Raw genomic sequence first — 24,149 nt, forward strand, 5'->3', positions numbered from 1 at the left:
TTCGCTCAGCGTTACACTCTCAAGATCCATCCATGTTGTCACAAATGTTCCTTATTATCTTTTCTTACCGCCGAATAGTATTCCATTGTGTATATATACCACAACTTCTTTATCCATTCATCTATCGAAGGACATTTTGGTTGTTTCCATGTCTTGGCCACCATAAACAAAGCTGCAATGAACATTGGAGCACACGTGTCTTTATGTATAAATGTTTTCAGATTTTTTGGGTAGATACCCAGCAGAGGATTGCTGGGTCATATGGTAATTCTATTCGTAATTTTTTGAGGAACCTCCACACTGCCTTCCATAGCAGCTGCACCAGTCTGCATTCCCACCAACAGTGTATGAGGGTTCCTTTTTCTCCACAGCCTCTCCAACACTTGTTACTATTTGTCTTGTTGATGATGGCCATTCTAACTGGGGTGAGGTGATATCTCATTGTGGTTTTTATTTGCATTTCTCTGATGATTAGTGATGTTGAGCATTTTTTCATATGTCTATTTGCCATTTGTACGCCGTCTTTGGAGAAATGTCTCTTCAGGTCCTCTGCCCATTTTTCAATTGGGTTGCTTTTTTTTTTTTCTTGTTGAGTTTCATGAGCTCCTTGTATATTTTGGGTATTAGCCCCTTATCGGAGGCACTGTTTGCAAAAATCTTCTCCCATTCAGTTGGTTGCCTCTTTATTTGTCCGATGGTTTCTTTTGCTGTACAGAAGCTTTTAAGTTTCATATAGTCCCGTTCGTTTATTTTAGCTTTTACTTTCCTTGCCTTTGGAGTCCAATTCATAAAATGCTCTTTGAACCCAAGGTCCATAGTTTTAGTACCTATCTTTTCTTCTATGCAGTTGATTGTGTCAGGTCTTATGCTTAAGTCTTTGATCCATTTTGAATTAATTTTGGTACATGGTGACAGATAGCAGTCCAGTTTCATTCTTTTGCACGTGGCTATCCAATTCTCCCAGCACCATTTATTGAAGAGGCTGTCTTTCCTCCATTGTATGTTTTTAGCTTCTTTGTCAAAAATTATCTGTCCATATTTATGTGGTTTTATTTCTGGGTTCTCAATTCTATTCCATTGGTCTATGTGTCTGTTTTTCTGCCAATACCATGCTGTTTTGATTATTGTAGCCCTGTAGTACAAGCTAAAGTCAGGGAGTGTGATACCTCCAGTATTGTTCTTTTTTCTTAAGATTGCTTTGGCTATTCGGGATCTTTTGTGGTTCCAAACAAATCTGATGATTTTTTGTTCTATTTCTTTAAAAAATGCCATTGGGATTTTGATGGGGATTGCATTAAATCTGTATATTGCTTTGGGTAATATGGCCATTTTAACTATGTTGATTCTTCCAATCCATGAGCACGGAATGTCTTTCCATTTCTTTGTGTCTTCTTCAATTTCTTTCAAAAATGTCTTACAGTTTTCAGCGTATAGGGCCTTCACATCCTTGGTTAAGTTTATTCCTAGATATTTTATTATTTTTGCTGCAATTGCAAAAGGAATTGTTTTTTTATTTCTTTTTCTGAGATTTCATTGTTAGTATATAGGAAAGCAATGGACTTTTGTATGTTGATTTTGTAGCCAGCAACTTTACTGTATTCGTTTATTGTTTCTCATAGCTTTTTGGTGGAGTCTTTAGGGTTTTCTATATATAGCATCATGTCATCTGCAAAGAGTGATAATTTAACTTCTTCATTCCCAATTTGGATGCCTTTTATTTCTTTCTCTTGCTGATTGCTCTGGCAAGGACTTCCAATACTATGTTGAAAAGCAGAGGTGATAGGGGACAGCCCTGTCGTGTTCCTGAACGTAGGGCAAAGGGCTTCAGTTTTTCACCATTAATTATGAGATTAGCCGAGGGCTTGTCATATATGGCCTTTATTATGTTAAGGTATTTTCCTTGTATTCCTATTTTATTCAATGTTTTAATCATAAATGAATGTTGTATGTTGTCAAATGCTTTTTCTGCATCAATTGATATAATCATATGATTTTTGTCCTTTATTTTGTTTATGTGATGTATCACATTGATGGATTTGCGGATGTTGAACCATCCTTGTACCCCAGGGATGAACCCCACTTGGTCGTGATGAATAATCTTTTTAATGCATTGTGTATTCGATTTGCTAGAATTTTGTTTAGGATTTTTGCATCTGTATTCATCAGAGATATTGGTCTGTAGTTTTCTTTTTTTGTGTTGACCTTACCAGGTTTTGGTATCAGGGTAATGTTGGCCTCATAAAATGAGTTAGGGAGTACTGTCTCTTCTTCAATTTTTTGGAAGAGTTTGAGCAGGATTGGTATTAGATCCTCTTTGAAGGTTTGGTAGAATTCACTAGTGAAGCCATCTGGTCCCGGACTTTTGCTTTTGGGAAGGTTTTGGATGACTGATGCAATTTCGTTACTGGTGATCGGTCTGTTTAGATTTTCCAGTTCTTCATGGTTCAGCCTTGGAAGGCTATATGTTTCTAAGAACTTGTCCATTTCTTCTAGGTTATTGAATTTGGTGGCATATAGTCCTTCATAGTATTCTTGGATGATCCTTTGTATTTCTGTGGTGTCCGTGATAACTTCCCCTTTTTCATTTCTGATTTTGTTAATTAGTGTCTTCTCTTTTTATCTTAGTGAGTCTAGCCAAGGGTTTGTCAATTTTGTTAATCTTTTCAAAGAACCAGCTCTTTGTCACATTAATTTTTTCTATTGTCTTTTTGTTCTCTATTTCATTTAGTTCTGCTCTGATTTTTGTTATTTCCTTTCTTCTGCTGACCTTGGGTTTCATTTGTTCTTCTTTTTCTAGTTCTTTAAGGTGTAACATAAGGTTATTTATTTGGGATTTTTCTTGTTTCTTGAGATAGGCCTGTAATGATATAAATTTCCCTCTTAAAACTGCTTTCGCTGCATCCCCAAAATTTGGTAGGATGTATTTTCATTGTCATTTGTTTCTATGTATCTTTTGATCTCTCCTCTAATTTCTTCTTTGACCCGGTCATTCTTTAAAAGTATGTTGTTTAATCTCCATGTGTTTGAGTTTTTTCCTGCTTTCTTTTTGCAGTTGATATCCAATTTCAAAGCCTTGTGATCAGAGAATATGCTTGGTATGGTTTAAATCTTCTTAAATTTGCTGAGGCTGAGTTTATGTCCCAACATATGGTCTATCCTTGAGAATGTTCCATGTACACTAGAAAAGAATGTATAGTCTGATGTTTTAGGATGAAGTGCTCTATATATGTCAATTATGTCCATTTCATCTAATGTGTCATTCAGGGTTGCTATTTCGTTATTTATTTTCTGTTTGGATGATCTATCCATAGCTGTCAATGATGTATTTAAGTCCCCTAGTATAATTGTGTTTTGGTCAATTTCTCCCTTTAGTTCTGTTACTAGTTGCTTGGTATGTTTTGATGCTCCCTGATTCCAGGCATAAATATTGATGACTGTTATGTCTTCTTGTTGTATAGTCCCCTTTACCATTATGAAATGTCCATCTTTGTCTCTTGTTACCTTTTTCACCCTGAAGTCTGTTTCATCTGATATCATTATGGCTACACCTGATTTTCTCTGAGTACCATTTGCTTGGAGTGTCAATTTCCACCCTTTCACTTTGAGTCTATGCTTGTCCTTGTAGCCGAGATGTGTCTCTTGGAGACAGCATATGGTTGGGTTTAGTTTTTTGATCCAATCTGTTACTCTGTGCCTTTTTATTGGTGTGTTTAGTCCATTTACATTTAGGGTGACTATTGATATGTGAGGATTTCCTGTCATTCTATCTTTAATTTTCTGGTAAGGCTGTGTCTCCATTGTTTCTTTGCCTTTTTGTTGTTGTCTGTTGTTTCTGTGTGGTGGTATTCTATGATGTTTCCCCCTCTGTTTCTTCTTTTATTACAGTATACATTTCAGTTCTGGATTTTTTTTGAGTGGTTACCCTTAAGTGTATGTAAAAGAAAGTTTGATATTTAGAGTATTCCATTTTCTGCAGCCATGCCCATATTCCGGTTGCCACAAAATGTCCCTGTTGATGGTGGTCGAATCAGCCACCATCCAGGTGGATATCTTTGCTGGATATATTATTCTTGGCTCATAATTTCTCTCTTTCAATAGTTTGAATATTTGGTTCCACTCCCTCCTGGCTTGTAGAGTTTCTGCTGAAAAATCTGATGATAATCTAATGGGCTTTCCTTTGTAGGTTACCGTCTTCTTTTCCCTGGCTGCCTTGAGGATTCTGTCTTTGTTGTTGATTTTTGACAGCTTCAATACAATGTGCCTTAGAGGCCAGTTGGGATTGAGGTAATTAGGTGTTCTATTTGATTCTGGATTTGAGGATCCAGTTCTGTCCACAAGTTTGGGAAGTTCTCATCAACAATTTGTTTGAATATATTCTCTGTTCCCTTCTCTCTTTCTTCTCCTTCTGGTATGCCCATTATTCTTATATTGCTCTTTCTGATGGAGTCAGAAAGTTCTTATAGAGTTCTTTCATTTCTTTTAAGTCTCAAGTCTCTTTCTGCTTCCATCCATGTCATTTCCAGGTTTCTGTCTTCGATGTCACTGATTCTTTCCTACATCTGGTCAACTCTACTACCTAAGCTGGTTATTTCATTCTTAATTTCTTCTATTGAGTTCTTAATCTCCAGAAATTCTATATCGTTCTGTTTAACATTTCAGTCTCTTTTGTAAAATGCTCATGTTGTTCTTTGATTGTGTTTCTGAGTTCATTAGACTGCCTGTCTGTGTTTTCTTGCATCTCATTGAGTTCTTTCAGAACTGCAATCATGAATTCTCTGTTATTTAATTCACATATTTCCATATCTTTAAGTTCCTTTTCTGTAGACTATTCACTTTCTTTCTGAGCTGTCTTGTTGCCTTGGTTATTCATGGCAATTACTGATTTATTATTTCTCTTCCTAGACATCTACAGGAGTGGCTTCTGCAACAGGTTGATAGGAAGAGGTCTTTCTTTTGTTTTCCAGTACTTGTTGGTAGAATGTTTTATTTTCTCTCCGACTGTAGCCTTTTTTTCTCCCTCACACGGTAGTGCTATGTTTTCTCTGCACTATTCCAGCTTCTCACACAATGGGGGGATTCCCTCGGAGACGGGCTTCTCCTCTGTTAATAGTTAGCGTGGATCACAGGGCACAGTGTCCCGGTGGGCATGCAGAGAGCTTTTGAAGTTCCAAAGCTCTTCCTGCACCAGATTCAGAGCCTGTATATTTCAGAAGTTCTGTATACTCCTGCAGGGATCCGCCCAGATAGGTGGGGCCAGGGGCGGGGTGAGTTGTAAGAGGTGGCCCAGAGCAATGGCGGCGACCACCACCACAGCCGGTCCTGCTTCCACAGCAGGTCCTGCTTCCACTTTGCTGGAACTAGTTGGGCTGCGAATCTGTGTCTGCGGTCCACAGTTCTCAGAACAGCAAATGTTCTGTTCTTTTGATCTGGCACTGCTACTGTTCCGCTTCTAGCACCAGGCAGTTGGGGGCAGGGCGAGCTCTGGGAGGGTAGGGAGGGGGCGGCTAGTCTCAGTGCCTAAGGCTTCCGTTCTCTGCTCGGCAGTGAGGGCTTAAACCACTGTTTTCAGCCTTTTTCCCTCAGTCTTTTCTCCGAGGTCTCTGCCGTGAGCGTTGGGTTCAGCTGTGTTATATGCTGCCCCCCTCAGTCCTGTGGGCCATAAGCGGAGCCCTAGCAGTCCGAGTTCTTCCCTCTCCCGCAGCTGCGGTAGTTCCGGGAAGCAGCGAGCTCGGAGCACTGAGCTAGGTCTGTGTCCTGTGCCCGTGCGGCTCCGTCTCCGCACTTCTCCCTTCCCTTCTCTCCTGCTCGTGGGATTCACCCACCTTTAGGTGAATTCAGTGGTGGGCCTCTTCGTCTTGCCTGTCTGCTGTGCAGGGAGTCCTTTGTGGAGTTATTGTTGTTCGATTAGTTTTAAATTCCAGGGGAAGTTTTCAGAGGCTCACCTCACGCTGCCATTTTGATGATGTTTCGAGAAATGTAGATATTTATGATTCTCACAGTCACTAAGTATTAAAACTTCCAATTTTAATTAACTGGACAATTATTTTTCAGTCGATCCTTTCATAATTGTAGCTCTAATTTAAAAATTATTTCCCAATTATAAAATTATAGAAAAGGCCGCTGGTTGGTTAGAGCGCAGTGCTCATAACACCAACATCACTGGTTCAATTCCCACATGAGCCAGTGCACTGTGCCCTCCACAATTAGAGTGAAAATAATGGCTTGACTTGGAGATGATGGGTCCTGGATAAACACACTGTTCCCCAATATTACCCAATATAAATATATGTATATATTTTTTAAAAATAAAAATAAATAAAAGTATAGAAATGTATAGAAAGTCTTTATTCTATGCTTTTTTGTTTCAAAACAAAACTTGATTTATACTATCTAAAGAATTTTGAAAACTGCTTGTAGTATTATGGTGTGTGAATGCCACCTCCCTGCTGACTGCCACATTTCAGCCATAGTTTTATCCAGAAAGGATTTCAAAAAACCTATATAGATGCATAAAATGTAACAAAATAGAATATAAAAGTAGCCATGTTATTAAATAGCTTTTGATAACATAATTTATAATGAATTCACAGTATTCCAGCTAGCAAACTACCGTAATTTGTACCATAATTTGTACCACAATTTATTTACTCATTCTCAATCATTAGATATTTAGTTTGTCAGTTTATTTGATTATAATAAATGCAGCTGTGATGAACATCATTATATATAATCTATGTTTACATTGCTGATTAACTCTTCAGAAAATAAATGTCTATATAAAATTATTGGGTCACAATAATGTAAAGATTTTGTAGGGTATCCGATGGACGCTTGTCTCGTGAGGGAGACAACCTCAGGGAAGATGTAGATGCCTGATCACTGCACTGTATACCTGAAGCTGAAGCTGAATAATAATGAATGTCAACTACAATTTTATATGTGTGTGTGTGTGTGTGTATATATATATATATATACATATATAAATATATATATAGTTACAAAAAGTGAAGTACAGCATTAGGAATAGAGACAGTGGAAATGTAATGGCTCTGTGCAATGTCAGGGATAGTGGATGGGTGGAGGGGGGTTGTCACTGTGTGAGGGATATAAATGATAAATCTCTAATTATTACATGTTTTGTGCACCTGAAACTAATAAAAAAAATTATTGTGTCAAAAAGATAAACCTAATTAACAGTATATTTATGCCAAATTGCTTTATAGGAAAATTTGTGTATGTTATTACTTGGGAAAGAAATTATTAGTTTCACTATACAGTGTGAAAAGTAAAAGTGAGTCCCCGGATTTTTGCAAAGTTACTTAATAACTCCATTTGGATTATTTGTTTCTTGCTTGCTAAAGGCATTTACTATGAATAAATTTATAGCCATATTTTAGTCCAATCTAGAAATATGGTTAATAGTATTTATCATTGGACTATATTTTTTAAATGAATGCCTAGAACTTGCATGACCTCACATTATCCATATTGTACTATGCAAAACAGAGCATTCATATTTCTCTAGGCAATCATAGATGTATTTAATTGGATTAGAGTAAATTGGAAGAGTGCAGCATTCTCTTAATATCTTTTACAGAAATCTTTTTTCCACAGAGAGTATCTTACCCAGTGTTTAATATTATGGTGTAGAATTTACCGTCTGTCAAACAGCACTGTGAGAGATTTCTACTAAAAAGCAATTTTAGACATGACTGAAACATCTACAAGGTGTGATCAAACAATACAGTGAATGTTTAAATAAAAAATTTATTACAGTAGAAGACACATTGCCATTAAACCCTCTCAAAATACTCCCCCAACACCCTTATCCCATCATTCTTGCCACTTTCTGACGCATATTGTCTTTTATTTTTCCCTTTGCCTATTTGTAAGATATTCTCTTTGTCACTGGTTTTGACCAATTTGATTTGGATGGTCTTTGGTGTAATTTTCTTCGTGTTTCTCGTTTGGGAGGTTTGTTAAAGTTCTTCGATCTGGAAGTTTATTGTTTTCATCAAATTTGGGAGTTTTTGAACCAATTACTTTTTTGAGGACTCTAGTCACCTGTATATTAGGCCATTTGAATTGTCCCACAGGTCATGGATGCTCTTTCAATTTTTTTTAGACTTGTTTTTCCCTCTGTTTTTGTTTCATTTTGCATAGTTTCTAGTCCTATGTATTGAAATTCATTAATCTTTTTTCTGCCATGTCTCAACATCCATTAATTCCATCTTGTATATTTTTCATCACAGACGTTTGTAGTTTTCATCTCAAAAAGTTTGATATGGATCTTTTTTTGTTTGTTTTTGTGTTTTTTCTATTTCTCATGACTTGACTAACTTTTTGAACATATGGAATACAGTTATGATAACAGATGGCCTTCCTTATCTTAGTTCAACATCTATGTCATTTCTGGGTTGGTTTTCATTGATTGGTTATTCTCCTTGTTATGGGCTATATTTTCCTGCTTTTTATGTCTCATAGTCTTTTTTTAGATGCTAGACATTGTCAATTTTACTTTGTTGGATGCTGGATATTTTTGGATTCTTCTAAATGTTCTTGGTCCTTGTTCTGGATGAAATTAAATTACTTGGAAATAATTTACTGTATTTTGCCATGTACAATGCGCTCCCATGTATAATGCACACCCACGTTTTTGGCGCAAACTTTCAGGGACAAATCTTTCGTTTTAGTTTTTTAATTCAAATTGTTATTTGTTTACATTTATGTACTTGTTTTTTGTATTATAAAGGAATTTTAGCATTTATTTTTTTAACATATTATGGTACAAGAAATTTTATGTAACAAATAATTACAAAACACAAAAACAGTTACAAGGTACAAGAAATTTTATGCACCGGTAACAAATTTACGGTATTTATACATCATAGAAGGCCAAGAACTGTTCGTTGTTGCAAGTTTGTCATAAGTTCAACAAAACCGATTATTGTATTTCAGGGTGTTATTTTGCATACAGATATTGTTATTTATTTCTAGAGTTATACTTTTAACTCATAAGCATAAATTTAAAAATTTAGAACATTTAAATAGATACAGAATTAGTACTACCCATGTATAATGCGCATCCTTATTTTTCCTTTACAAATTTGGGCAAAAAAGGTGCACATTATACACAGCAAAATACGGTAATCCTTTTGAGTTTTACTTTTATGATTTGTTAAGCCAGTCTAGAACTATGCCCTGTCTAGGGCTCATTAATCCCCACTACTGAAGCAAGATCCTTTTGAACTATACCCAGTGCCTCATGAGTTATGAGTCTTTCCAGTCTACCTGGTGAGAACAAGCACTATTCCTGGTCTGTTATTTTCCTCACAGACATGCACTGATCAATATACTCTGCTGAATACTAAAGGGAGACCTTCCACAGATCCTTGGAGTTCTCTCCCTATGCAGCTTTCTCCTCCTCTCTCACCATACCTGTGCAAACTCTAGTTGCCTTAGATTCCACAGATTCTTAGCTTCATCTCTTCAGTGCAGGAAGTGGGTTGAGCTGTGCCTGGGTTCCTCCTCCCTGTGCCTCAACCTAGAAACACTTTCATGGTAGGCAGGGGCAATGGTAGGGCTCACCTTGTTTATTTTCCATCTCTCAAGGATCACTGCCCTTTGTGGCCTCATGTGCAGGATCTTGAAAACAATCATTTTATGTATTTGGTGTGTTTTGTTGGTTTTTGTTTTTTTTTTTAATTTCAAGGGGAGGGGGGCGTAAATCCAATCCATTTTATTCCATGTTTGCCAGAAGCAGAAGTCTTAAGTCTTTTATATCTTCTGTTTCCGCTCTGTAAAATACACCACATAAGATACCTGTTTGGTCAACTCCCTCACCTTCTCTTTAGCAGTTTTTTATTGGATGCTGGACATTGTGAACGTTGTATCTCTGGATTTTGTTGTCTTGCTTTAAAGGAGTGATGAGTTTTATTTTAGAAGCCATTTACTTTATCTGTGGATCAGCTTAATCCTTTTGAGGCTTGTTTTTAAGCTTTGATGGGATAGGTTTATAGTAGTTTTTACTCTAGGACTACTTCAGCCCTACTACTTAAAGCATGGCTCTTTCGTTTTTGCTTTTTTTTTTTTTTTTTAACTTTTTTTTGGCGGAGGGTGGTGGATATTAAGGAACAGTATGTTTCTCCAGGGCCCATCAGTTCCAAGTTGTTATCCTTCAATCTAGTCGTGGAGGACCCACCTCAGCTCCAAGGCCAGTTGCCATTTTCAATCTTTAGATGCAGGGGGTGCAGCCCACCATCCCATGCGAGAATTGAACCAGCAGCTTTGTTGTTGAGAGCTTGAGCTCTAACCAACCTGGCTGCCCAAGGAGTGGCTCTTTTGAATACAAGTATTCAACAAGGTCTCTTTACTCTGGCTGCTTAAAAATTGTAATGTCTCCTACGCCTCAGTGAGCTCTGCGAATTGTTCAATTTACAGCTCCTAGTACTTACTCTTTATCCAGTCTCAAGGAGCTGAACCCTTCTCATGTACAGCTAGCTTAGTATTCAGGCAGACTCAAGATGAGCCTACGTAAACTTTCTGGAGCTCTTCCTTTGTATGGCTCCCTTTTCTGCAATACTCTTCCCTGAAAATTGCCGTCTCTTCACCCTCCTCAAACTCTAACCTCTGCTTCCTCAAATCTGTGAGACTGCTGTTCCTGCTCCCTGTGTCACAGCCAAGGAAGACTTCCAGTCTGAAAGCTAGAGAGTTCACCCTTCTCTCAGGCATCACAGTCCTTCACTGCCTATTTCTGAAAACAGTTGTCTTATATATTCCTTCTAGTTTTTCACCAGAGGGCAAGTCCAGTATCAGTCATTCCATTATGGCCAGAAGCACACGTCTTCAGAGTGATATTTTTCATGCACAAGTTAGGTCACGTCACTCCTCTGCTCAGAACTGTTCAGTGGCTCCTCATTTCATCAGAGAAGCCAAAATACTTACAATGGCCTTCAAGATTCTGCATGTTCTGGCTCCCCGTTACCTTTCTTTCCTCATATCCTGCTGCTCCTTTCAATCCTGGCATACTGAGCTTCTCGTTATTTCGGGAACCACTGTGCATGCTTCTACCCTAGTACTCTTGTGCTCTCTGCTTCCTTTGCCTGGTCAGCACTTCCCCTGGATGGCCATGGATAGCCAAGTGGCTAACTCCCTCACTTGTCTCAAGTAATCATCCTATTTTAATTTCTCAGTAATCATCCTACTTAAAATTGCTACCACCTCCTCACCATCTCCCCTTCTCCCCTGTTTTCCTTAAGCTGCTCTGATGTGTTTTTTCTTTTAGCATTTATCCCTTCCTGACATACTATTTTTTCTTATTTCTCATGTTCATTGTTTAATGGCTGCCTTCCCTTTTAGGACTCAAGCTCCACAAGGACAGAGAGCATTATCTGTTCTGTTCCCTGTTACATGGCACGCGCTCAGTACATACTTTTTATTTGTTGGGTGTTTAGTAAATTGAGCGTTAAAAGTATAAATATTAGCATGCCTCTTCTCAAAAAGTTCTTTAAGCTTCAATATTACAAGCAACAGAAGTAAATTTTCCTGCCTTCATCAGTTATTATTGCCCATCATTAATTGAAATGTTCTATTCAGGTTTAAAATGTATATGCTTTATATTTCTAATACACTTTACCGTAATCAGAATTTTCATATTCTAAAACTAGAATCAAGGTTTGTAGTCTGTTTTGAACCAATGAAAATTTTGTTTTTACAGTATAGTTATAACTATAATAGGTTATTTTTTTACCTCTATGGCAAAATACTTGTATTTTGCCATAGAGGTAATGCAATATAGAAGTCTCAGATACATTTTGATAAAACTAGCTTGGCTTGTGCAAAAGTGGGAATGACTGGCTCTCAGAATTCCAAGAAAGGCTTAAATAACTAAACCGTGAAGAGTAGGGATATAGGCAGTAGTATGCTGGAGTCACGGTGTGGCTCACAAGAGTTGATTGTGCATGTTCCCCATTCCATGGGCAGTGATGTCAAGTTGGTAGCTTGAGATTGTCCAGTGGTGAGATTGTTTACGCCAGGAAGTCAGCAGACACTGCAGATAAGAGCTCCTCATCACACCCGCCCCACCCACAGCCTGTACAGCCACTTATTAAGCCTTTATTACCACACCTCTGGATTTGAGGAGATATCAGGAACGACGGGTGTCAGGGACTCAAATGCCTCTAGAACTCCTGTTAGAAATCCGAATTCTGCCTTTCTAAAGGTTGACTTCCCTGAGGGACGGCTGGCTTTCTCCATGAGATGAGGTAGTTGTCCCAGGATATCTCCCAGCTTTTACATACTATCACATACTCTGACACCACAGAGAAACTCACTATCTCTGTTGCAGTTTGAAAAATACTAGCAAAGGTCTCTGGTTAGATCCTTACTGCTGGGCAGTCAGTTCAGGGGTGGGGGTGGGGGATTGGAAGGGGTTGTGCGGATCATAGGAAGTGGGTCATTTAAGAACTGGCATATCCCAAAGGAGCCATGGGAATAGGAATCAGCTTCCAGGAGAAGGATAGTACAAAACAGGCAGTTCTGTGATGTATACTATATATTAAAATATAAAATTCAGCTAAATTGGAATGCAAAGTAACCAAAAACAGCATTACATATTTGGAATATTTTAAACACAGTTGAGAGTTTTTGTAATATAAAACATATTATAATATAAAACATATAATATAAAAACAGAGTTTTTATAATACTTTAAATAAAACATCTATTTTTTATTTTAATTAAATGTATTGGGGTAACATTGGTTAATAACATAAGTTTCAGATGTACAACTTTATAATACAACATCTATAGACTCCATTGTGTGCATATCACCCACATTTAGTCTCCTTCTGTCATCATATGTTTGACCCCCTTTACCCTCTTCGTCCTCTCCGTACTCCCCTTTCCCTCGGATAACCACCATTCTCTTGTCTGTATCTATGAGTTTGTTTATTTTGTTTGTTTGTTTGTTGCTTTTTGTTTTATATCCCACATATGGGTGAAATCATATGGTTCTTATCCTTTTCTGACTGACTTATTTCACTTAGCATGATACTCTGAAGAGCCATTCATTGTTGCAAATGACAATATTTCACTTTTTATGGTTGAGTAGTATTCCTTTGTTTATATATGCCACTTCTTTATCCAAAACATCTGTTTTTTAATTTGGTAATTTAAATCCTACAATGAGTTTATAAAAATGGTCTTTTTGTTTAGGGTTTGAACTACAGTTCCGATTAGGCCCAACTTTACAGGGAAAGGCAGTTACTGTACATACAAATTACCCATTTCCTGGAGAAACATTTAATCGAGAAAAATTTCGTTCCCTGGAATGGGAAAATCCGTCAGAAAGAGAAGATGATTCTGATAAATACTGTAAACTTAATCTTCAACAAGCTGGATCATTTCAGTATTACTTCCTTCAAGGGTAAGTGATGTGTTCTGTATGTAAAACAAAAGTTTATTCTATAATTTGAACTTATCTAACTTATAAAAAGTCATTATATGAACCATATAGTGCAATTTTTACAGGAGTTTCTTGAGACGCAAATCGAATATGGTTCTTCAGTTTCTAGAAAGTGATTGTAAGGCTCATTGCAGATTCAAAGTTTTGTTGTTATTGTTTTAAGTAAAAGCTTAAATACTCTAGTCTTTTCATGCAACCAGATTGTAGGATACTTTTTACCTGAGTGCCCTTGTTATTATTGGCAGATTTTAGTACACTTGTTTATTCCTTAAAGCAAAATTATTATATATTATATGTATTGTATTACATTATTATGTAGAGTTTAGAAAAGAATAAAATTTGGCTTTTCCATTTAGTTTTGTTACAACTCTTTAAATGATTTTATGTGTTTTAAAATATATTTTTAAATGGACCAATTCACTTCCAGTTAGAGATTCATACTAGCAAATGAGAATTTTTTTTTCCTATCATTAATTGAGAGTTTCTGTTTTGTGTTTTTTTTCCTTAGAAATGAGAAAAGTGGCGGGGGTTATATAGTCGTGGACCCTATTTTACATGTTGGTGCTGATAATCATGTGTTACCCTTGGACTGTGTTACTCAACAGACATTTTTAGCTAAGTGTTTAGGACCCTTTGATGAATGGGAAAGCAGACTTAGGGTTGCAAAAGAATCAGGTAATGTCAGCTTTCTTTCTTTTCTTCTTTTAAAAAATAAATGTTATTGTCTGTGATACAGATTTCGAAGGCTTTGTGTTCGCCTTTCAATTTTGCTTCTTAGTATATTTAGTAATATACATAGATGGAACCATTTGAAATTGTTGATACTTGACCATTTTTAACCTGTAAAAATGATAAATTATATAGTTGAATTTAATAAATTAAGGAACTCTGTGATAAAATGTGATCATTATAATTTCTAAGACTACTTTGATATATAAGAATTAGTAGTAAGCTATTAAAATGTATTGGAAAATGCATTATCATTATACATAATTTTAATTCAACACACTAATAAACACTCCTCCATGTGGAAGGCATGTATAAATGGCTGTCATACGTACCAAGAGTAAAATGCAACTTAAGTTATAGTTTACTGTTCAATAAAGGGTAATACTAATATTCTACTTTCAAACTGAATATAGTGTGAAGAAAGAAATGAGAAGTTCACTGACTTTACAACAGAATACAAGTACTGTGCAACATTAAAAGTAGAAGAAAGACATATTGATATACTCGCATAGGATATATTTTCTACATGTAAATTGAACCCCCAATAGTAACGAGGCACTGTGTGATTTTTTTCAAATACATTATCTCATGATCTCTGTCTTGTGTATGAGGATATTGATGTCCTAAAAGATTTAAGTAGACTTACTTGAAGTCACTTGTGGTACAGTTTGGATTTGAACCCAAGCCTTTGACTCCTTTTCTAGTAGTGTGGTTGCCTTGCTATTTAGAATTATTTAAGGAAATTATATTTTGCTTAGTTTTAGGTGTTGTTTTTTTGTTTGTTTGTTTTACAGAGGCCTTTATTTATTTTCTTGCCTTGCAGGCTACAACATGATTCATTTTACCCCATTGCAGACTCTTGGAGAGTCTAGATCATGCTACTCCCTTGCTAATCAGTTAGAATTAAATCCTGACTTTTCCAGACCTAATAAACAGTGTACCTGGAAGGATGTTGGGCAGCTAGTGGAAAAACTGAAAAAGGAATGGAGTGTTCTTTGTATTACTGATGTTGTCTACAATCATACTGGTATGTGCTTTAACTACTATTAATTTTGATGAAAATATTACATTCTAATTATTTCATTCCTTGCTGTTTTATATAACAGATTTTGAAAACACAAATGATGCTTAGGTGTCCTTCAATTTTAAAATCACCTTATATGATCACTTTCCTGTTTTTTCTTTCAAAGAAAACAGTGTTAGTTGAAGATATAATCAGTATGTAAGTATTTGCATGTCATGATCATAAAAACAGGAAAGTGATCATAGAAGGCACTTAATGATCACATACTTCATCTTACAGTATTAATACTTTTTAGACCATCTAATGATCCTCTGTAGCAGCAGCTCGGTACAATAGCATATAATTGAAAAAACTGAATGTTATTTAAAGAGAAAATTATTGTAAACTCTTAGAAGTTAAATCTGAAAATTGTATCTTCTACATGTTAATAGAGCTTGTTAAAGTTAACCTGTTTTGGTTCCCAAGATTCCTTACCAATAGACAATTCTATAAACTGTGTCAGAGCTTCCCAATTGGTGATCCTCGGGGAGATGATTGCTCCCCTCACCTGTCTGAGCAGCTGGGCCTGGAGAAGTCTCTGGCCATCATCAGCTTTCAATTTAACCCCGTTTATTACACCTTGCAAATATTCTCTGTGTGCCACAATGTAGAAAAGTTGGGAAACACTGATTTGCATATGTAAACAACAGGAATTCTGGGTGGTACCAAACATTTAACAAAAATTATCTCTGGCATGTTGTAAAGCCATTTTCCAAGTAACCATAGGAGCTACGGTTCATCAGTATAGATAATAATCTCTAATAATAATAATAATAATCCATCAAAGTTAGGCAAAAAATAAAATGGTCACATTCTAAAATTTGGTGTTTCTGCATGCACCCAAGCATCAAAGTCCACAATTAAAACTTGCTAATATCCACGAACTCAGTATTCTTCACTTGAAAATTTGGCATTATTGATAGTTACTTTGGCATCTGTGATGTGATTCACATCAAATTTATCAAACCACATACTGGCATTGTATGAGTTAGTATATGGCTTAGGCAGCTGTAACAAAGAGAGAAAAATACAGTAACTTAAGATTGAAATTGTATTTATTTCTTATAGAGGATTAGATAGGCATTGCAAGACTGGTATGGTGCTCAGTGGTGATAGGGAACTAGGTTCTTTCTCTCATGCTGCTCTTCTGTTTCCAACACTTTGTTTCCAACGCTTAGTCAAATATGGCCACTCCAGTTCCTGATATTACCTTCTATCCAGGGAAATGAGGAAAAGGGAAGTCATGACTGTTAAGGATATGATCTGGTATATGTATCACTTCTGCTTGCATTGCATCAGATAGTATTTTGTCTCTAGTCACACCTATCTCTATAAAGGAGGCTTACAGTGTATTCTTTTGTTTGTCAGCCATGTGTACAGCTGAACCTTGGGAGTTCTGTTACTAAAGAACAAAGGGAAAATAAAATTTGGGGTCAGCAGCAGTCTCTGTCAGAGACTATTTCTGAAGCATTTGAGAGAGTCTGTGCAGCATAAAAGAAGTGAATTTTGCTTCAGCCTTACTTGGAAAGTGTTCCATATCATGCCTTTTGTGTGAAACAGGTTTTCATTAAGAAGTTACTGTCCAGGCAGAGTGGTACCCATCAGGTGCTTTGGTAGATGTGCCTGGATGTCTGATGGATCCTGGGCTAATTTGAGAGATGTGGGTGCTGAGAAGAGGAGGTTGTGATGAGGAAGACCATGTTCCTAGGAAGAGACGTACTAAGATGTAGCAAATCTCCCTCAAAGGTTAGGGGAGATAAGGAGAGGAGAGGGGGGCAAAAGAGAAGGGAAAATAAAAAATAATGTAACGATACCATTTGTAAATCAAGGCAGGACTAGTCCATAATGGCAAATGTTATAGAGGTTGAAATGGGTGAAGGTGAGAAAGTAACACTAAATTTCATGGCTAGGAGATTTGGAGTAAGCTCAGTGGCGTGCTGGAGGTAGTACGTTGCAGTGGGAAAGAATGAGGTTGTGTGAAGAAAGTGGAAGCAGCAGATACAGGTCGAATTTTTAAGACATTCCTTCTTGATACTAAGAAACTGCAGAAGTTAGAGAAATAACTGTTTAGATAGGATGTGTGTTTTTTGTACTCTTAGCTTTGGGAAAGATAGAGCGTATTTAAAGATCCAGTGAAAGAAACTTCACCCCCCTCCCCACCAAAAAAAGAAAAAGGCTGGAAAAAATGATTATGTAGGAAAAAAGGTGTAGATGACATTTTGAGTTCTAAAGATAGGTAAGAGATAGAACCTGAAGCTTAGATGGGACCAATAAGGACCTCTCACTCAGGAGACTAAAAGTAGGGAAAGTACATTGAAATGGAACTATTTTCCTGCCCTGGAACTTAACAGCCAGACACTGAGCAGCCTAAACCAGAGTTGAAGATACAGGTAACTTTCTGCTTTAACAAAAGGCCAGAGGATTTGAAGATGGGGCAGAGGTCCAGTCTGCCTTATGAGAAAAGATGTCCTTTGGGCTTAGAAGGAGCATTCCAAAATATAGTTGACTCAAGGACCATCAAAACAGACCGAGGACACCACCCTCATTATCTCCCACCACAATAGTAAATGTGTTATTACAATGGTGTTAATAAATCAGTGTTGCAGCCTATCTACTGTCAATTAACAATTCCTACAACAGAAAAGAAAAATGTATGGTAAAGTGGATGATAGGATACCACAACCAAAACCTTTTTTTCATATTACAGTATTATAAAATACTGACGTCTAATATATAAGAAAGTGAGTAGTAAATGTTGACATTTTATTTCACCTTTAAACTCAATATGGATAGTAATTTCAATTTATTACAAGATCTTTATGTTTCTTTTTTCTTTAAGCTACTAATAGTAAATGGATTCAGGAACATCCAGAAAGTGCATATAACCTTGTGAATTCTCCACACTTGAAACCTGCCTGGGTCTTAGACAGAGCACTTTGGCATTTATCCTGTGACATTGCAGACGGGAAATACAAAGAAAAAGGAGTGCCTGCTTTGGTGGAAAATGACCATCAAATGAATGTCAGTATGTATGGAGGAGTACCACACTAAACAAAATAACAAAATTTCTAAAGTATAAATTAAATGTATGGTTGAAAATTATTTAGAATATATCTTTTAGTATGCTGAATGATATTTAGTGAAAATATTTTAAATATACATAAATATTTTTTAACTGTTGAAATTTTTCAGTGCATTCGAAAAATACTTTGGGAGGATGTATTTCCAAAGATTCAACTCTGGGAATTTTTCCAAGTAGACGTTTACAAAGCAGTTGAGCAATTTAGAGGACTTCTTACACAAGGTAAAGGATATACACTAGAATGTTCCTATCGATTTTAAGAAATGTAATATTACTCTTAAAGGCATAACTCTTCTTTTCTCTTGGTTGACACATTATTAAATTCGTTATTATGTGATATTTGTGTTTTGATACTTCAGTGGAACTGATTCTGGAATCTGATAGCAGAAACGTCTAAAGGGCATGTCACAATATGTAACATAATTATTTCCCTTGCAGACTGTTTCTTACTATTGGTTCCTTGGTACAATTGGTTTCTAGCTCATAATTCTTTAGAGCTCAGTATATATTTGTTAAATGCATGAATGGGAGGTAAATAGAGCAGATTATTTCAGCTGCAAAAGGCTCGAAACAGGCTCTGAAACTGAGAGACAGAATAGTCTTCTGTTGGCTAAAGTAGGACTCGTAACTGATGTAGAGGAGCTTCCAGCTGATGGTACCCACCAGTAAGGCCACCTAACACTAGTGAGGTAGACCCAGATATTAGCCAGCAACAAAGGTAAAGAAATGCATCATCAGTTAAGGACGTGACTAAGCTTAAGAAGCTGATCATTGTGTTCCTGACACAGCAGGAACTGTTATGTCACAGATAGGAAAGGCTATGCTGAAAGAGAAATGAGGGTTTTTAGGAGGCATATAAAGAGAAGAGAAAGATTATGAAGAGTGTATCTGCAGGTAGTGTAGGACAACCTAACAACAAGGATCTTTGCTGGCTCTTAAAGAATTATCTTCCTCATCCAGAAATTAGAGCTACAGTAAGACCCAGAAATACTGTCTTCGAAGTCCAGGAAGTTTAGGGTCAGATTCACTTCCATTGTATAACATCTTAAGACATGAATGTTTGATAGTAACATTCATTTGTGTTTTATTTTACTAAAAGAGCTCTATCTTCCTTTCCCTCTGGTATTTATAAGCTATGTTATTTATATGTAATAATGTGTGCTCACAGTAAAAAAAAAAAGCCAAACAGTACAAAACCATAATAAATAAATAGAATGTGTAATTTCCTCTCCCCCAAAACCCACTTCTTAGAGCGAATTACCAAGTAAGAGTTTCCTGTGTTTCTTTTCAGAATCTTTTTGAAATAAATTCAAATTTTGTATACATTTTTATATAATTATGTATATATAAAATATATACATAAGTTTTATGTTTATTTTATACACACAGATAAGACTACAGCATAGAGACTGTTTAACAACTTGTTTTGTTAGTTGATAATATGATTTTTTTACAGCTAATTATTTCTTTTAACCTCTAGGTAACAATACAGTTTTAAAATACTTGAATTTCTTTAGCCTTTTTAATGAATTATTTCCAGTTTTTTTATCATTCATTCATTCACTTAATATATACAGAGGGAGCCGAAAAATGTATACACATTTTAGAAAAGGGAAAAAACTGTACTAAAACTGTAATGCTCAATATATACCAATGAATGCACGTTTGACTTCTGCAATTACAAGAGGTGCTCAAAGTGGTTACCATCAGCGTAATTTTAATACAGTTTTTCCTTTCTTAAAATGTGTATACATTTTTTTGGCACCCTCTGTATTTATTGAACTACCTACTATGTGCTAGACAGTCTTCTAGGTAGATGTGGGGATTCAGTGGTGAACATAGCAAGACATAAGACATTGCTCTTGTGGAACTTTTATAAGCATTACTACAGAAAATATATCCTTGTACATGTTATTTTTACTTGCTTATGTGAGTCAATCTGTAGGATAAACTGTTGGACATAGAATTACTGGGTCAAAGGGTATGCAAATTTGTTGATAAATTTACAGTAGATTTTGTCAAATTGCTTTTCAAGACAAGCTGTACCAGTTTACATTATCACTAGCTACACCCTCACCAACATTACCAACATTAGATACTATTAATCTTTATGATCTTTGTCAGTCAGGCAAAATATTCCTCATTTTAATTTACATTTCTTCACTTATTAGTGAAGTATCTATTCACGTTAGCCATTGATAGTTCTTCCATTAATTGTCTATTAATGTTATTTTCCTAGTTTTCTATTGGGTTTTCTTTTTGATAGTTGACTTATTATTATTGGTGATCCTTATTATGCTGGCCTCAAATATATCCTCCTAGTGTGCTGTTGATCTTTTAACTCTTGTTTATGGTGGTATTTTTTTTCTTTCTTTTTTTTTTAATTAAAGTTTATTGGGGTGACAGTGGTTAAAGTTACATAGGTTTCAGGTGTACAATTCTGTAAAAGTGTCCTTCGATAGATGATTGGGTAAAGAAGATGTAGTATATGTACAATGGAATACTATTCTGCCATAAGAAAAGATGAAATAGTGCCATTTGTGACAGCATGGGTGGATCTTGAGATTATTATGCTAAACAAAATAAGTCAGACAGAAAAAGTCTGACCATATGATTTCACTGATATGTGGGATATGAAACAGAAAAGAACAAAGGAACAATACAAACAAATACAGAAACAAAAACTCATAGACACAGACAACAGTTTAGTGGTTACCAGAGGGTAAGGGGGGAGGGGAGTGGTAGGTTGAGGGGAAGTGGGATCAAATATATGGTGATGGAAGGAGAACTGACTCTGGGTGGTGAACACACAATGTGATATATAGATGATATATTATAGAATTGTACACCTGAAACCTATGTAGTCAAATTTGTTAATCTTTTATGGCTTCTGATTTTACATCATGCTTAGAAAAGAACTTTCATCGGCATTCTATGTTTTCTTTTAATATTCTTTTTTATATTTTACATTTAAATATTTAATATACCTGGAATTGACTTTTATGTATTTTATAAAGATGGTATTTAACTTTATTTTTATTTAGAAAATGACATTGAGTTGATAATCCATCCCTTTACAGTGATTTGGAGTACCACCATAATATTTCATAGTGTGTAGTTGTATACTAAATGTACATGGGTCTGTTATCTATGCTATTCCAGTGATCTGTCTTTTATTCTACCAATACCGAAGACGGTTTTTAATGTACACTGATTATGTAGCTTTTTCTCTTTTTCAAACATTTCTTGGCAGGTTTCATATGTTTACTCTTCCAGCTGAACCTCAGAAACTACATTTTAAGAATCTATAACTTGTTTGTGCTTTTATAAGCCATTTCCAAGTCTCTTTAGAATAAGCCAGATATTAGTTAGTTAATATAAAATCAAGGCCAGTGGAAGCATTCCTACACCAACACCTGATTTATTAGGAACAAGTACCAGAAAAAGAATAAAAATTTCCCCCACAAAACACTTATTTATTTCTTTATTATTGTGTGAGGAATATGGGGGTTTTTTTTGGTGAAAAGGAAACATAAAAACCTGTGTGCTTCTTTCAGAGAATACAAAGAAAGTCAGGTTGTCTGTAAGATTTACTTTAGAATAGAAAGCAGTCCTTGGGGAAAAAGAACTTTGATGTTAGTGTATTTGGTAGAACCTGGAAAGAAAATTAGTACCAACATCCTTAATGCCCTAAAAAATAAATGTATAAAATAAATGAATGCTGACTGAGGCAGAAAAGTGGGACTGGGGTTGAACTAATTAGGAATCACTGTGTTTTTCTTCTATAAGGTTATTATTTTCTCTCAGTCTCTCTCGCTTTCACTCTCGCTCTCTCCTCCTTCCCTCAACCCCCGTGTGTGTGTGTGTGTGTGTGTGTGTGTGTGTGTGTGTGTGAAGTGGTGTGCAGGAGGATGGAAAGGGAAGTGGGGAGGATGCTTGTGAAGTGGGGAGGATGCTTGTGAAATAAACATTTGTTTTTTTCTATGAAAAAATTGTGAACTGAAAATTTGGAATCAGTTGTCGTTATAATCTCCTTGTGGATATTTCCATTTAAGATATCACCTTTTCTTTCTTTCAGAAAATAGGAAAATAACAACCAAGCCTGATCCAGAGCTACACCTTAAGATTATTCAGGATCCTGAATACAGACGGCTTGGCTGTACTGTAGACATGAACATTGCACTAGCGACTTTCATACCACATGAGTATGTTATGTATTTTTTCTGTGAAATAAAGAATAATATTACTTATAAACCTTTATGGCTAGTATTATTTTCATATTGTTTATTAAAAATTTGAAAAGAAAATGAAATAACCATATGTCAGTAATTCACTATAATTCTACTGACATTTTCCCCCTTCTTCTGTGTGCTGGTCCATGTTCCTATATGCATATGTAAAAACTTTCACAACTGGAAAACTTCTTTAGCCATAATTGAGATTCTGATTAATATATTTAAAGAATCTGTGACCCTTGTTAGAAAATTTTAAGTGTGGAATTTGTAAAACCATTAAATAATAAGTTTGTATTGCTCTATCTGCTCTAGCAATGGGCCAACCGCAGTTGATGAATGCTGTAATTGGTTCCGAAAGAGAATTGAGGAATTAAATTCAGAGAAACATCAACTCATAAACTATCATCAAGAACAGGTTTTACCAACTTTTCAACTGCTGTTTTTCTTTGTCTTAATCTTGTTTGTTGTTGTTGATGTAACATAATTTAATGTTTTCTAGGCAGTTAATTGCCTTTTGGGAAATGTGTTTTATGAACGACTGGCTGGCCACGGACCTAAACTAGGACCTGTCACTAGAAAACATCCTTTAGTTACTAGGTATTGCATTTTTGTTTTCTTCTCATTAAAGGTTAAAATTGAAAATTGTATTTAACTTTTCAAATTAGCCTAAGTATTTCCTTTAATGTGTGACTCTCAGTACATTTCTTAAATTGAAATAGTTTTAATTTGGTAACTAAGATTAATAGTAATTTTGTTAGTCAAATCTTTAGTTAAAGAACCAATTAATAATTATTTACATTAATGTTTCTGGAGAACTGCAGACTTACTAATAATTTCAGTATTAATCAAATTGAGCAAGCATTTAGCTCCTTTGAAGCTAAATGTGCAGCATAGATTAGACAACTAAAGTGTAGTAAAGTAACATCAATACCTCAGTGATTTTCTTAGTAATTTTATGAGAATTTTAAAGTTATTTAAAATGTTGACCAGATATGCTATACGTAATGCTAACTCTGCATTCCTCAAACCCTACTTGATTTACTTAAAAAGGTTACTGAAGATTTTTGTTGTCAAACTAATCTTATTTATTCTATTATGGAAGAAATTTAATTTTAATAGTGCTAATTCAAATTCTGTCCAAAGGGTTTCTCCAAAGGGTATAGATTTAATATTTAATTATATCTTCATAGATATTTTACTTTCCCATTTGAAGAAATGGCCCTCTCCACAGAAGAATCTATAATTCATCTCCCAAATAAAGCTTGCTTTCTGATGGCACATAACGGATGGGTAATGGGAGATGATCCGCTTCGAAACTTTGCTGAACCGGGTATGTCATTTTTGTTAACTTCTTTATAGATAGGGAAAGACAAGTTCATGGCAATTTCAAAATATAAACTGTTTCATTGATTTTTTCCCCCAGTTGGCTAGTGGTTTTTAAACTATTTCATCACAGAGGTGCCAGAGGTGCATACGGTTTGGGAGAAGATAAGAGATTGACAAAAGAGGGGGATTCATCTTTCCCCTCCTCTCCTTTCTTATGCCTTATCTCCTCAAACAGGATAGCTTTTACAT

The 24,149-nt window shown here is 35.7% G+C and overlaps 1 protein-coding gene across 3 annotated transcripts in view; it reads left to right on the top strand.

Annotated features, from left to right (window-relative positions):
• The window catches only part of AGL (amylo-alpha-1,6-glucosidase and 4-alpha-glucanotransferase), a 70,335-nt gene that overhangs the window by 7,092 nt on the left and 39,094 nt on the right, over nt 1-24,149 (top strand). For all 3 annotated transcript variants that reach the window (XM_019747026.2, XM_019747024.2, XM_019747025.2), the window contains exons 3-11: nt 13,216-13,426; nt 13,974-14,140; nt 15,018-15,221; nt 18,097-18,278; nt 18,450-18,561; nt 22,418-22,544; nt 22,887-22,989; nt 23,074-23,171; nt 23,765-23,904. In XM_019747026.2, coding sequence (XP_019602585.2) covers nt 13,216-13,426; nt 13,974-14,140; nt 15,018-15,221; nt 18,097-18,278; nt 18,450-18,561; nt 22,418-22,544; nt 22,887-22,989; nt 23,074-23,171; nt 23,765-23,904 — 1,344 coding nt within the window. The remainder of the gene's footprint in view (nt 1-13,215; nt 13,427-13,973; nt 14,141-15,017; nt 15,222-18,096; nt 18,279-18,449; nt 18,562-22,417; nt 22,545-22,886; nt 22,990-23,073; nt 23,172-23,764; nt 23,905-24,149) is intronic.

This window comes from Rhinolophus sinicus, linkage group LG14, assembly GCF_036562045.2.
Source record: "Rhinolophus sinicus isolate RSC01 linkage group LG14, ASM3656204v1, whole genome shotgun sequence".
Taxonomy (NCBI): Eukaryota; Metazoa; Chordata; class Mammalia; order Chiroptera; family Rhinolophidae; genus Rhinolophus; species Rhinolophus sinicus.